General features: G+C 41.8%; 1 protein-coding gene across 1 annotated transcript; it reads right to left on the bottom strand.

Moving 5' to 3' along the window:
• Positions 1-399: 399 nt before the first annotated feature.
• Positions 400-11,980, bottom strand: LOC113017527 (gastrula zinc finger protein XlCGF57.1-like). The gene is made up of 3 exons (XM_026160674.1): positions 11,738-11,980; positions 9,483-9,743; positions 400-2,294 (listed from the first exon to the last, which is right to left on the bottom strand). Exons 1-3 carry the CDS (start codon positions 11,907-11,909, stop codon positions 904-906), a joined length of 1,824 nt encoding a protein of 607 aa, XP_026016459.1. The 5' UTR covers positions 11,910-11,980; the 3' UTR covers positions 400-903.
• Positions 11,981-12,895: the final 915 nt, after the last annotated feature.

A 12,895-nucleotide genomic window follows, 5' to 3' on the forward strand; every position in this document is an offset into this window, starting at 1 on the left:
AGCCACTATATGTTCACTATCATAATTGTCAATAGTACATGGTTGTGGTTAAAATATTTGTGGTTTAATGCTCCAATAACTAAACAAACTAAAACCCATTTTGTGCCCGTGTACATTGACCTTTGGTTTGTTGCATGTTAATCTCCTCCAACAGGAGGAAGTTTTTTAACTGGAGCAGAAAAGCCCTAAAGCTGAACATCCGTCTTTTTTCTCCCATATTTTCTTTCTGTTTTGTGTGCTAAACACTACATCTTATAAAGAGCAGTTAATATTTCCCAGCTGAATTGGCCTCTATTCATTGACTAATTGAGGAATCACTGCAGCTCCAATGTAGTTTTTGGATTTGACAACTGGGGAAAAAAATACCTTATGCAATCTTCTAATTGGTGTGAGCTGTATTATAGTCAAAGATACACTTAGTGCCTGGAAATATGCCAAGATTGCAAAAAACATTTTAGCTGCTCATTATAGTTCACACACTCATAACTGCCCTTTTGAAGGAAAAGTGTTATTGTGTGACAGTTTTAAGGCAAAGGAGGGTGGGACTGACAAAATGTATTGGGGACTTCCCTTCAAGCATGACACTTGGTATTTGATACTTTTGCTCCCTTACAAGAATAAACACAATTCTTGACTGTTGCTCAATTCTTCCATTTTTATTGTGTTTATTTATTGAGTTTTTTGGGGCATTTGTCCCAATATAGGATATAAAACAGTAATAATAAACAACATAGCTAAACAATGAACCAACAGAACAGGAGCATACAGAATTTAAAGCTTCATGAAATATAAGATCAGAGTTTCCCTGATACAATTAATAAAATAAACTGAACAAACAATGCTGAGAGTTCTTTACTGCTCTAGACAGAAAAATAATGGCCTGAATATGGATCATCTTTTCACTCACGTGTTTAGCGATGACTCACAGCTGTCCCGCATTTTCTTAGTATGAACATTTGAACGCGCATGAATTCTCATGTGCTTCTTTAATTTTATCCTCTGGACAAACCTTTCCCCACAGATGCTACAAGGATACGGTTTCTCACCTGTGTGAATTCTTACATGACAGTTCAAATGTGATTTCTGAATAAATCTTTTCCCACAGGTGCTACAAGAATACGGCTTCTCACCTGTGTGAATTCTCATGTGTGTTTTGCATGCTGATGCGTGAGCAAATCTTTGACCACAGGTGGTACAAAGATATGGTTTCTCACCTGTGTGAATTCTTATATGACTTTCCAGTTGTGACTTCTGAATAAATCTTTTCCCACAGGCATTACAAGAATACGGCTTCTCACCAGTGTGAATTCTCATGTGTGTTTTTAATGCTGAGGAGACAGCAAATCTTTTCCCACAGGTGCCACAGGAATACGGCTTCTCACCTGTGTGAATTCTCGTATGTTTTTTGAATGTTGATGAGGCAGCAAATCTTTTCCCACAGGTGCTACAAGAATACGGCTTTTCACCTGTGTGAATTCTCGTATGTTTTTTGAATGTTGATGAGGAAGCAAATCTTTTCTCACAGGTGCTACAAGAATACGACTTCTCACCTGTGTGAATTCTCATGTGTGTTTTGCATGCTGCTGGAAGAGCGAATCTTTTACCACAGGTGGTACAAGGATATGGTTTCTCACCTGTGTGAATTCTTATATGACTTTCCAGTTGTGACTTCTGAATAAATCTTTTCCCACAAGCATTACAAGAATACGGTTTCTCGCCTGTGTGAATTCTCATGTGTTTTTTGAATGTTGATAAGTAAGCAAATCTTTTCCCACAGGTGCTACAGGAATACGGCTTTTCACCTGTGTGAACTCTTAGATGTGTAATCATATTGTATTCATCCTGTAAAGTTTTTCCACACACTTCACATTGTATAGACTTGTTCTTTGTGTCCGTTCTACTTTTACTCGATGACACAGGAAGGTTGTCTACTCTTTGACTGTGACGTCTCTCATTCAGCTCTGTATTTCTAGTAGTTCCTGAGACCACATGCTGACTTTTTTCATTATCTCGGGTCTCTGCTTCAGGAGAGCTGTGAGAAAGGAGCTGCTCACTGTTTGGTTCTGGTTTACTGTAGGCACTTTCCTCATAAGTAGGAGTCTTCATGAAGGTATCACTCTCCTGCTTCAGTCCAAGCTGCTCTCCCTCCTGAATGCTGCACAGTTCCTCCTGTTCCTCTTTAATCTGTGGAGGCTCTGGGTCCTCCTGGTCCAGACTAGAGTTCCTCTCCTGGTTAAAGACCCGCTGTTCTGTAAGAGCCTCTTCTTCCTCAATAGCATGTTGGTGTAGGACATCTGAAGGCACAAGGAAGAAAAATGATAGCAAAACAAACATTTGCGAAAATGTTTACTGGTCTGAACCATAAGCAGATCTCTACATAGTAAGCATGTTGCTCACACATACCACTAAAATTTAAAGTGTACAAATGTGAAAAATTATTAAGGCACTGATGGAAATGTTTAGTTCTGTCATGGTGTGTGCTGTGTGCAGGCAGGAGACGAGGACCCAAACGCAGAACTCATAGAGGCAAACGTAGAGTCAAAACAGCTTTAACCCTTTAAAGCCGGTTGGAGCGGGCACGCTCCGTTTTGCGTAACTATTTTAAAATCCCGGTAGCACTGCAACCACGTGAGCTAGCGCAACAATTTTTTTTGCATATGAAACCGGAGAATTTGTACTTACATCTTATGCCATCAGCTTGTCCTAAGTCACAGTTCCTTCCACATATAGCTTTGCAAAAACTGCATGAAAAGCGCTTGCAGGAACAAAAACAAAATATTCCCGAAACACACTTTGCCGATCAGCTGTTCATAACACTTCCTACATCCATCAGCGTGAACTATCGCATGTCCACTAGGGCTGCCACAAACGATTATTTTGATAGTCGACTAGTCACCGATTATTTTTGCGATTAGTCGACTAATCAGATCATCATCCATTGAACGTAAAACGTACAGCTTATTGCACCAGCAGCATCTGCTCATATATAACTATCATTTGCTTACAGCTTTAAGTGTTTAAGGTATGTGCTAACTAAAAATAAAGACAAGATGATAGTTTATTAAATTTTAATGAAATTTGCAGATTGTTTCGGTGAAGTTTAATAAACTCCTTGCTATCTAAAATATAACAGGACACCGGAGTAAATTCTCCAGCATCTCACACTTCTGATAATCAGCTGTCTGCTTGACGTTTATTCAGCTGTGTAAAAACTATAACTTTAATCTCAGCCAAACCGATTTACTCAAGAACAAATAAAATACTAAAAAAGCCAAACAATAACATTTTTAAGTTATCTAAGTGACTTATATATGTTTAAAATGAGTAGCGAAAGACGGCGGTGGGTTTGAAAACGATTTGCCGGGAGTCCGGTGCTCTCACAGCTCTAGTGAGCCTTGCCCCTGGCTAGCTATTGAGCTAGTGGGTAACAGACGTCTCCGAAAACATCGGAGCGCTTTTGAAAATATGCGGTGTCTTGATAAACTGAGCAGATATTTGAGGTAAACACAGCTACATTCTCGCCTGAAAATATGTTAAATGTTTATTTTGTGACCCAGAAAGAATAATAAGCGTAATATTAAAACTAACTAGCTGCCGCCATTGTTGGAAACTGAGCTGGGCTGTGCTATGAATTTTGGGACACAGCTCCGTTATTACACTCTTAAATCCTGCTACTTATTCCTGCGTCTTTTGGGATCTTACAAAGCTTCAAACGACGCGTCGACTATTAAATTAGTCATCGACGATTTTGATAGTCGACCTAATCGTGGCAGCCCTAATGTCCACCATGACCTGCCCGAAACCGGAAGTGAAGTCATTTTGCGGAAATGTAGTTTTTTTACCATCGGGGCCTTATGAGCCTATACTGATGTTTTTTAAAGTTATATTTGACTTTATGACTTTCTGTGTCATTTCTGGGATGCTTAGGACTCATATTGCACTGCTGGAAATATGCTGTCCTGCATATGCTGTTATTTTGCAAATTTGCATTATAATATTTATTTGCATTTTTCCTGCAGTATATGAAAATTGGTGTATTTCAAAAATAAAATTATGAAGACACTTAAAATAAATTTCCTGTGGTAGGAAACTATTTTGTGCAACTTTTTTGTATTTACAGTTTTGAGGGATAAGCCTCTTAAATTTCTCTAACTAGAAATATATGTTAAAAAAACAAAAACAATTTTCAATTTTTTTGTAGTTTATTGCACTGTTTTGCAATTTATGTAAGTACTATACACTTAATGCATACATATTATTAAGATTTAGGCTATAATGGTTGTATTGATGTATATCAACTTGAAATGCTCCTAAAAATGGCACTACAGCATGTAAAAATATAATATAAGCTCTGGCAGACTTGGTTCTATGGTAGGTCTTAAAGGGTTAATGCTCAACTCCAACATAAGAAAACTGAATATACAATCATAAACTTTTGCAGGCAGACAGAACACACAGCATAAGAAAAAGGTGAACCAATGTTAACAATGCGACAACAATTACCAACTGACAGGAGATTAAAACACACTGGCAGGAACATGAGGAAAAGAGGAACAGGTGGACACACAGCTGGAACTTATTAGGCAAGACAAGACAAGGAAGAGGAGAAGTGAGAAATGGAACGAAAATCATACATGATTCCAAACATTTTTTACAAATAAATAACTGAAAAGTGGGGTGTGCGTAATTATTCAGCCCCCTGAGTCAATACTTTGTAGAACTACCTTTTGCTGCAATTATAGCTGCCAGTGTTTTAGGGCAGTGGTCCCCAACCCACGGGCCTCGGACCGGTACCAGTCCGTGAATCGTTTGGTACCGGGCCGCGAGAGTTGAGGCTCAGGTGTGAAATGTATGGTTTTTATCATTTTCAGCGTTATTTTGTTATCGTTTTTATCGTTAACTCTGTTTTCCTGGGTCTTTTCACGTGTGTTATGAATAAAACTTTTTTTCGGTACCGGTACTAGTTTTATTTTGTTGTATTTATCCGCTACACCTTAAAGGCCGGTCCGTGAAAATATTGTCAGGCATAAATCGGTCCGTGGCGCAAAAAAGGTTGGGGACCGCTATTTTAGGGTCTGTCTCTACCAGCTTTGCACATCTACAGACTGAAATCCTTGCCCATTCTTCTTTGCAAAACAGCTCCAGCTCAGTCAGATGGACAGCGTTTGTGAACAGCAGTTTTAAGATCTTGCCACAGACTCTCGATTGGATTTAGATCTGGACTTTGACTGGGCCATTCTAACACATGGATGAGTTTTGTTTTAAACCATTCCATTGTTGCCCTGGCTTTATGTTTAGGGTCGTTGTCCTGCTGGAAGGTGAACCTCTGCCCCAGTCTCAAGTCTTTTGCTCCAAGAGGTTTTCTTCCAAGATTGCCCTGTATTTGGCTCCATCTATTTTCCCATCAACTCTGACCAGCTTCGCTGTCCCTGCTGAAGAGAAGCACTCCCAGAGCATGATGCTGCCACCACCATATTTGACAGTGGGGATGGTGTGTTCAGAGTGATGTGCAATGTTAGTTTTCCGTCACACATAGCGTTTTGCTTTTTGGCCAAAAAGTTCCATTTTGGTCTCATCTGATCAGAGCACTTTCTTCCACATGTTTGCTGTGTCCCCCACATGGCTTGTGGCAAACTGCGAACAGGACTTCTTATGGTTTTCTGTTAACAACTTTCTTCTTGCCACTCTTCCATAAAGGCCAACTAAGTGCAGTGCACGACTAATAGTTGTCCTATGGACAGATTCCCCACCTGAGCTGTAGATCTCTGCAGCTCGTCCAGAGTCACCATGGGCCTCTTGGCTGCTCTTCTGATCAGCGCTCTCCTTGTTCGGCCTGTGAGTTTAGGTGGACGGCCTTGTCTTGGTAGGTTTACAGTTGTGCCATACTCCTTCCATTTCTGAATGATCGCTTGAACAGTGATCCGTGGGATGTTGAATTGAATTGAATGAATGCTTTATTGGCCATATGCAGGTTGCCCCGCAGAGGAATAGGACCCCCCCCCGACTTACACACACAACAAGGACATCACATGGGAATACAGTCGGAGATCGGCAGCGTTGCAGAGAAAACACTGAAAAATTACACAACAATGGGAAAAAGTACAAGAGGAAAAAAAGAGACCTCTTCTCACGCTGGGCACCTATGGGAGGACAGCATGAGAACAGGAAACAAAAAAAACTCCTCTTCACAGAGAGCACATTAATGTCCACATCACAGCATTAGAGCACGTGACTAGCCACAGGGGTGGATAGGGGGGTGGGGGGTAATCCGAAGGAACACAGCAGTCGTCCTATACAGCGCTACCATTTCAGCGCGGCACGCAGACCCGCAGTCTTCCACAGGAAACAAGCATCGAAGACGTTTGGAAAGGGAGGGGGATGAGTGCGTGCTTATCAGTGTAAGTGTATGTGTGTGCGTGTCCAGAGTTCAGCTGAGACAGTGTCCTCTGCCCTATCAGGCTAAGTAGACAGTCTGCCAGCCAACCCAGGTGGCCTTGCGTGGGATGGGAAGAATAGTCATCACACAGTCGTTATCAGGGAGTTGTTTTGGTGGGCTCCAGCCTCGGGCCTGAGCAGCTGGCGCCGTGGTGTCCATATGTTGAATATTGTTGATTTCTCCTTTACAAATTTCTCTTTTTCATATTTCTGGAGAGCTTTGCAGCTCCGAATTTAGCACTCTGACACTGGTCTCTCGATCTCCCGTTGGAGAGCCGCGAGCCTCCCCATGATGGTATCAAACTTCTGTTCCGTGGTGTTGTCATTCTTTTGATTCTGAGACCCCACAGCTGCAGTGAGCCGTTCTGCGATGTGTTCCAACTTTCGCTCAATGGTGTTATTGTGAGCAGGCCCCTCTCTGATGTATCCCATCATATGCTCAATGGTGTTAGTTTGAGTCTTCACGGCAGCTGTAAGCGTCTCCAAGGTGTTAACCATGCTACGTTCGGTGTGAGAGGTCGCGCCTCGTCCCGTCGCTTCAATTCCAGCGGTCAGCCTTGGGGGGGGTTTGAACAGCTGGTTCCGCTCTCTTATTTCTCCGATAGGTCAGGGCCAAGCCAGCTCCGATCAGCAAGAACCCTGTTATCATGGTTCCGAATAGGTAGATGTCTTCAGCGTCCTCGATAGACAGTCCCGCCAGGCACAAGATCCTCCAGGTCTGCCACCCATCCATCGTGTATCCGGCAGGGAAAGTCCCCCCAGGGCACTCAGGCTCTCCCGAGCCCAGACTTCTCGTTGAGAAGAGGGTGTCAATAGCATTCAGAGACCAGTTGATCAAATCCATAATTCTCTTTTAGGTTTTAGAGAACGACGGTGAGAGACTGTTCCAGGGAAAGTAATGCACATGAGACAAGACAAGGACACAAGAGGCTAAGCAGGGAAGATAAGGGGAAGGAGGAGAAGAGAAAAAGTGCGACCGCCTTCACCGAGAGCCAAGAGACAGAAAGGCTTGGGCAATCTTTTTGTAGCCTAAGCCTGCTTTACATTTCTCAATAACTTTATCCCTGACCTGTCTGCTGTGTTCTTTGGACTTTATGGTGTTGTTGCTCCCAATATTCTCTTAGACAACCTCTGAGGCCGTCACAGAGCAGCTGTATTTGTACTGACATTAGATTACACACAGGTGCACTCTATTTAGTCATTAGCACTCATCAGGCAATGTCTATGGGCAACTGACTGCTCAGACCAGAGGGGGCTGAATAATTACGCACACCCCACTTTTCAGTTATTTGTAAAAAATGTTTGGAATCATGTATGATTTTCGTTCCACTTCTCACGTGTACACCACTTTGTGTTGGTCTTTCACGTGGAATTCCAATAAAATTGATTCATGTTTGTGGCTGTAATGTGACAAAATGTGGAAAAGTTCAAGGGGACCGAATACTTTTGCAAGCCACTGTAAAGCAGATTACATTAACATGAGACAAGTAAAGCAGGAAATCCACAGACTGAACTCAGAGACACAATACTAACACAGTACACAGTACAGCGACCAGAGTGACATGAGGGGCAAAGGAATCCACAAGCTAAGAAATACTGAACAAAAACCAAAACACTAGTAAACAAGAACCAAGAAGAAAACAGACTAATAAACAATAATGCAAAATCAAAACACTGGGCCACAGGCCTAAGAACATAAGTTCTGACACTCTTATTAGCAAATTTCAAAGTTCAGCTTCTTATGTCTTTGATATATAAAATAAATAGATGTTGTTTTTTGTTAAATGAATGTGGATGTCTGAATTGGCCGCAGTTACAAGAAGGCATGCTGGGGAAGAGCTCTCTTACACAGTAGTAACCGTTTTGGCTGTGCTTGAAATGCCATGAAAACACTCTTCTTGTCTAACAAATTTAACTTTAGAAACTCTGAATTCCATATTTTCCAAAACAGAATAGAAATATTTATTCATATTACCCAGACCTGTAAACTGTTCAAATTTACCATTTCCATGTTGCAGAGGAAACATAATTCTTTAACTTAAACTGATAACAGAACAAAATGAAACTTGTGTTGTTGACTTTGTGTCTCTGTGTAGATTTGGTCTGACCAGTGAGTGGAAACTCATGTTTCACATTGTCCTGGCTGAAGTAATATGTTTATTTAGTTATATAATGTATTGTATGTAATTTGAGTTCTAATTGGTTTGTATCATTATGCTTTGTCGACAGAAACCACACACGCACACACTCTTGCCCTGCTGTGGCCACATTCTCAACTTGAAATGTAAAGAATGACAACTTTATTCCTGGATTCTGCCTGTTTGTTCCTCTCATATCCAAACATTTGCAAGTGTTCTGACCCGACACTCTGAAGTGATTGCTGCCAGCTCAGATTTCCTGAAACCTTCTAAACACACATGCATAAATTTTCACCTTTTTGCATGAGTTAATGGTGGAAATGTGTTTATGTAAATGAAAACCAAATATCAGGCTGAAGAAATTCATTCATGTTGCTAATTACTTTGGGACCTTCAATTCTTCCTGTGCCTCTAAAAACAAATGCAACTTTGACGGTTCGAGCCCCAGCTTGGACAGTCTCTGTCGTTGTGTCCTTGGGCAAGACACTTCACCTGTTGCCTACTGGTGGTGGTCAGAGGGCCCAGTGGCGCCAGTGTCCGGCAGCCTCACCTCTGTCAGTGCGCCCCAGAGCAGCTGTGGCTACAATGTAGCTGCCATCACCAGTGTGTGAATGTGTGGATGACTGGATGTAGTGTAAAGCGCTTTGGCGTCCTTAGGGACTAAGTAAAGCGCTATACAAATACAGGCCATTTACCATTTACTATGTCCTTATGGTATAGTGAGGGTGCTGAAGCCAATCCCAGCTACCATAGGGAGAGGCAGGGTTCATCTTGGACAGGTCACTTGAGGTCAAACTCAGGACCTTGTTGCTGTGGGGCAACAGTACTAACCACTGTTCCACTGTGCTGCCCATGAGACATAATCACTGTTATTAAATTTTTATTTTTTTAAAAATCAGTTTTACATACCTATTCTGTGTAACTTTATCACAGGTTTCCAGATGGTTTCCAGCAGTCTGAGCTGCTTTTTATCAGTCCAGACGATAATGCCTTCAGTCTCCTGCTTCAGTACAAGTTGCTCTCCCTCCTGACTGCTGCAGAGCTCCTCCTGTTCCTCTTTAATCTGTGGAGGCTGGTCCTCTTGGTCCAGACTGGAGTTCCTCTCCTGGTTACAGACCTGCTGCTCATCCAGATCCTCCTCTTCCTTACAGTCATGTTGTTTTGGGAGGTCTTGAGGAATAAAGAAACACAAGAACAATAATCACTATTGTGTTGATACAAAAACTAATTTTTAAAAGCATGAATCAAAACCTGAACAAATGGTGATCAGCCTGTCATATGACCCATTATGAGCCACACACTTTTAAAAACCCAATTCTTTGATCTCCGGGCTAAAGGAAGAACAACACTTTGTGTTTTAATGCTCAATCAACAATCTATTTAATCAATACAATTCTCTTCATTCCATACCGACTCTTTGAGCAATACGGACGGGAGATGTGCATGGGAGGGGTGCTGCAGTTACACACACTCTTATAGCCTCAACCCCCACCCAGTCATTGTTACGGCCTCAGGTGGCCCCGCCTTCCTCTAGGTAAATCAATGTGTTCCAGGACTCGTGTGTGTGATTGGTTACTGGGAGACCCGTGCCAACCCTCTCTTATGCAGAATGAAGTGTGCCAGACCACACGGACGATTGGCTGCCCCGGGATCCCGTGATGCTCCAAGAGGCAATCAGTGGCTGATCGTACCCACCTGTGGCTACAAAAGGCTGGAGGTCCTTCACTCAGTGGCTGCTGCTTAGGACTGAACATGCAGTTTGCCCTTCGTGCCTCCCTCGTCAATCTTTGTTGAACTTGTTCATATTGCTGAACTTTGTCGAATCTTGGTGCATGCTTTAAACTTAGCCTGATTAGAGTTTTGAGCTGCTAGCTGGCTGTGAGTAGGATTTTGTGAAGCTGGCTTGCCTTAGTTAAAACCCTAGCTTTTATTTTGTGTGCGGCCAGCCTGCCTTAGTTACCCTTTAACTTTTACTCGTGACTGTTCTTTCTTTATGTAATAATTGTCTGCCCAGTGGTCTGTTGCACAGCCCTGTCGGTTTTCTGTTTAAAGTTTGTAATTAAAACCTTTTGCTTTACTCAGTTTTGTGTTGGGGGGCTCGTGTATGTTACTCCCTCCCTGACGCCTAGCAGAGGGGGTCGTAACAGTCATAAAACCTAAGCATTCACATTCTTTCTCTACAAGGTATCATGAAACAGTGTAATATTCCATTCCTGTTTTTTTTCTCAAAATAAATAATCAATTAATTTTATTACATGTGGATGTTCACAGCTCAGCCTCCAACATCAAAATCTGCTGGGGCAGTCCCAACAGCACAGATATTATCAACAACCTTTGTCTCTCAAAACTATGTGCCTGCTAATGCCTCTATCTCCTGCCTCCCTATCTCGTGTCCTTGCTGCCCACTTCTTCACACACTATGTTCTCCTGGCTTTGGCTTACCAACACCTTATCCCACCAAAGGCAGCTTGCCATCACCTCTGCTTCTCACCTACACCTCTGACCTATTCTCCCAATTCTGTGTGTGTGCTCTATGTGTGAATGTTTAGTAGCTTGACCTATGACCTACTTAAATAAATAATTAATATAATGCTTTACTATGGTTAATACAACTAAATCCCTAATACTACAATAATCTATTCTCACAACACACACACACAACAGCTCAGGGAAATAGTTGTGCACACTCATAGCTACATGCTAACATGTTAGCATTGAAGCTCCTCACTGTGAGCAAAGACACAAAGTTTCCCAAACTAAACTGCAGGGTGACACCATGAAAACATCAGTGTCTGAAATCCTTCTTTAAATGAAGCTTCACTTCAACTGCAGAGAAGTCTGTTAACAACTTGTTAAATGTGTTTTCTGCTGACATCTAACTAGATCTTTACTGCACAGCCTCAGTGTTTACAGAGGATCCAACACACGCCTGATGTACTCAACACTGGAATATGTTAGAGAAAAAAAAGTTTAATAAATAAATCAATTAAAATGTTTTAAAAACGAATCTATCAGTGACCATGGACCTGCACCAGTCCAACATAGTCCATCACTGGACACTGACCCACAGCACTGATAAATACCCAGTTTAATTTCTTCTAGTAAAGTCAGGCACACTGAAGAATCTGAGCTTGAACAGCACAGAGTTAAAAACATGTCCATACCTATGATGTGTGAGTTTCTGTCAGGTTTCCGGTTGATATCCAGCAGTCTGCGTAGATGGTTGATCTCCTCCTCATACTGGACGATGGTTTTTTGAACCTCTGAGAAGATTTCTTCATAAACAGCAGTTAGTCTCTCCCTGATGAACTCTCTCAGATACTGAGCTGAACTCATCACTGCTTCAACTCAGGCTGAGCGGATCGATACAAGCATCGATGAAGCGATCCAGACGTTGGTATCAGATCCACACTAACTTGACGGGATCAATACTTTAGCTTCTGTCTCTTCTCTAGGTTCAGTCCGCTTCTTCAGCAGCAGCTATGTCTGCAAACACACTGCTCCACTACCACAGTAGTGCTGTCCTCCTCCCTTCTTCTTTGGGGGTTGATGGCGTTTGACATATCAGCTTACAGATGCATTTATCCCACCTTCTGGACTGGAGTGTGAACAGGAGAATAGCAGGAAAAACAAGGACAATTATATTCTTTCATCAGTCTTATAATTCAATAGAACAATCATCCATTTACTCGTATTAAAGAAGACTGCTATCATCATTTCCTTATTTGTTTGAGCTTTCCTGATTTCTGATTCCAAATATAACAAACTATCCATCGTCCCTCTTTCTTCATGAAACCCACTCTGATCCCCAGAGAAGAGACTGTTAGTATCTAAAAATCAGCTTCATCTGTTTTCATTCTCTCCCCAACAATACGATGGGTTTTTAACTAGTTTACTATTGTCTTTAAAATGCACACTGGATTCATTCAACACGTTTATGAGAACGCATCAATTTACTAGACGATTTAATTACACACTAATCAATATTTATAACAAATAATATATTTATGAGCACAATATCATTTTTAAATAATCTCAAAACATTTCTGACTGTGTGTCTAAATGAAATAAAGTCCAAGATAAGTCAAAAGCTGTGTCCCAATTCATAGGCCTTTGGAGGCCGATTATGCCACAGCCAGGTGACAAAGGCTGTCCTTGTTCAAAGGCTGCTCCCAATGCGGCCCACAAATGCGTCCTCTTTTTTCATGGATTTCAAGGATGGGTTGGGTTCTTTGGTGGCTCAACCTATCCCAGGATTCATAGCCTGGCGATGGTTGTGGATAATTTTCAAAAAAAATGGTGGACAGCTCAAATGGGACAGC

This window comes from Astatotilapia calliptera, unplaced genomic scaffold, assembly GCF_900246225.1.
Source record: "Astatotilapia calliptera unplaced genomic scaffold, fAstCal1.2 U_scaffold_14, whole genome shotgun sequence".
Taxonomy (NCBI): domain Eukaryota; kingdom Metazoa; phylum Chordata; class Actinopteri; order Cichliformes; family Cichlidae; genus Astatotilapia; species Astatotilapia calliptera.

What these genes read in the sequence shown, in the direction of transcription:
- LOC113017527 (XM_026160674.1), bottom strand. Translation starts at nt 11,909, where the DNA reads ATGAGTTCAGCTCAGTATCTGAGAGAGTTCATCAGGGAGAGACTAACT. An exon ending in CAGAAACTCACACATCATAG is followed by an intron (nt 9,744 to 11,737) that starts GTATGGACATGT and finishes TTATTCCTCAAG; the next exon opens with ACCTCCCAAAACAACATGAC. An exon ending in GATAAAGTTACACAGAATAG is followed by an intron (nt 2,295 to 9,482) that starts GTATGTAAAACT and finishes TTGTGCCTTCAG; the next exon opens with ATGTCCTACACCAACATGCT.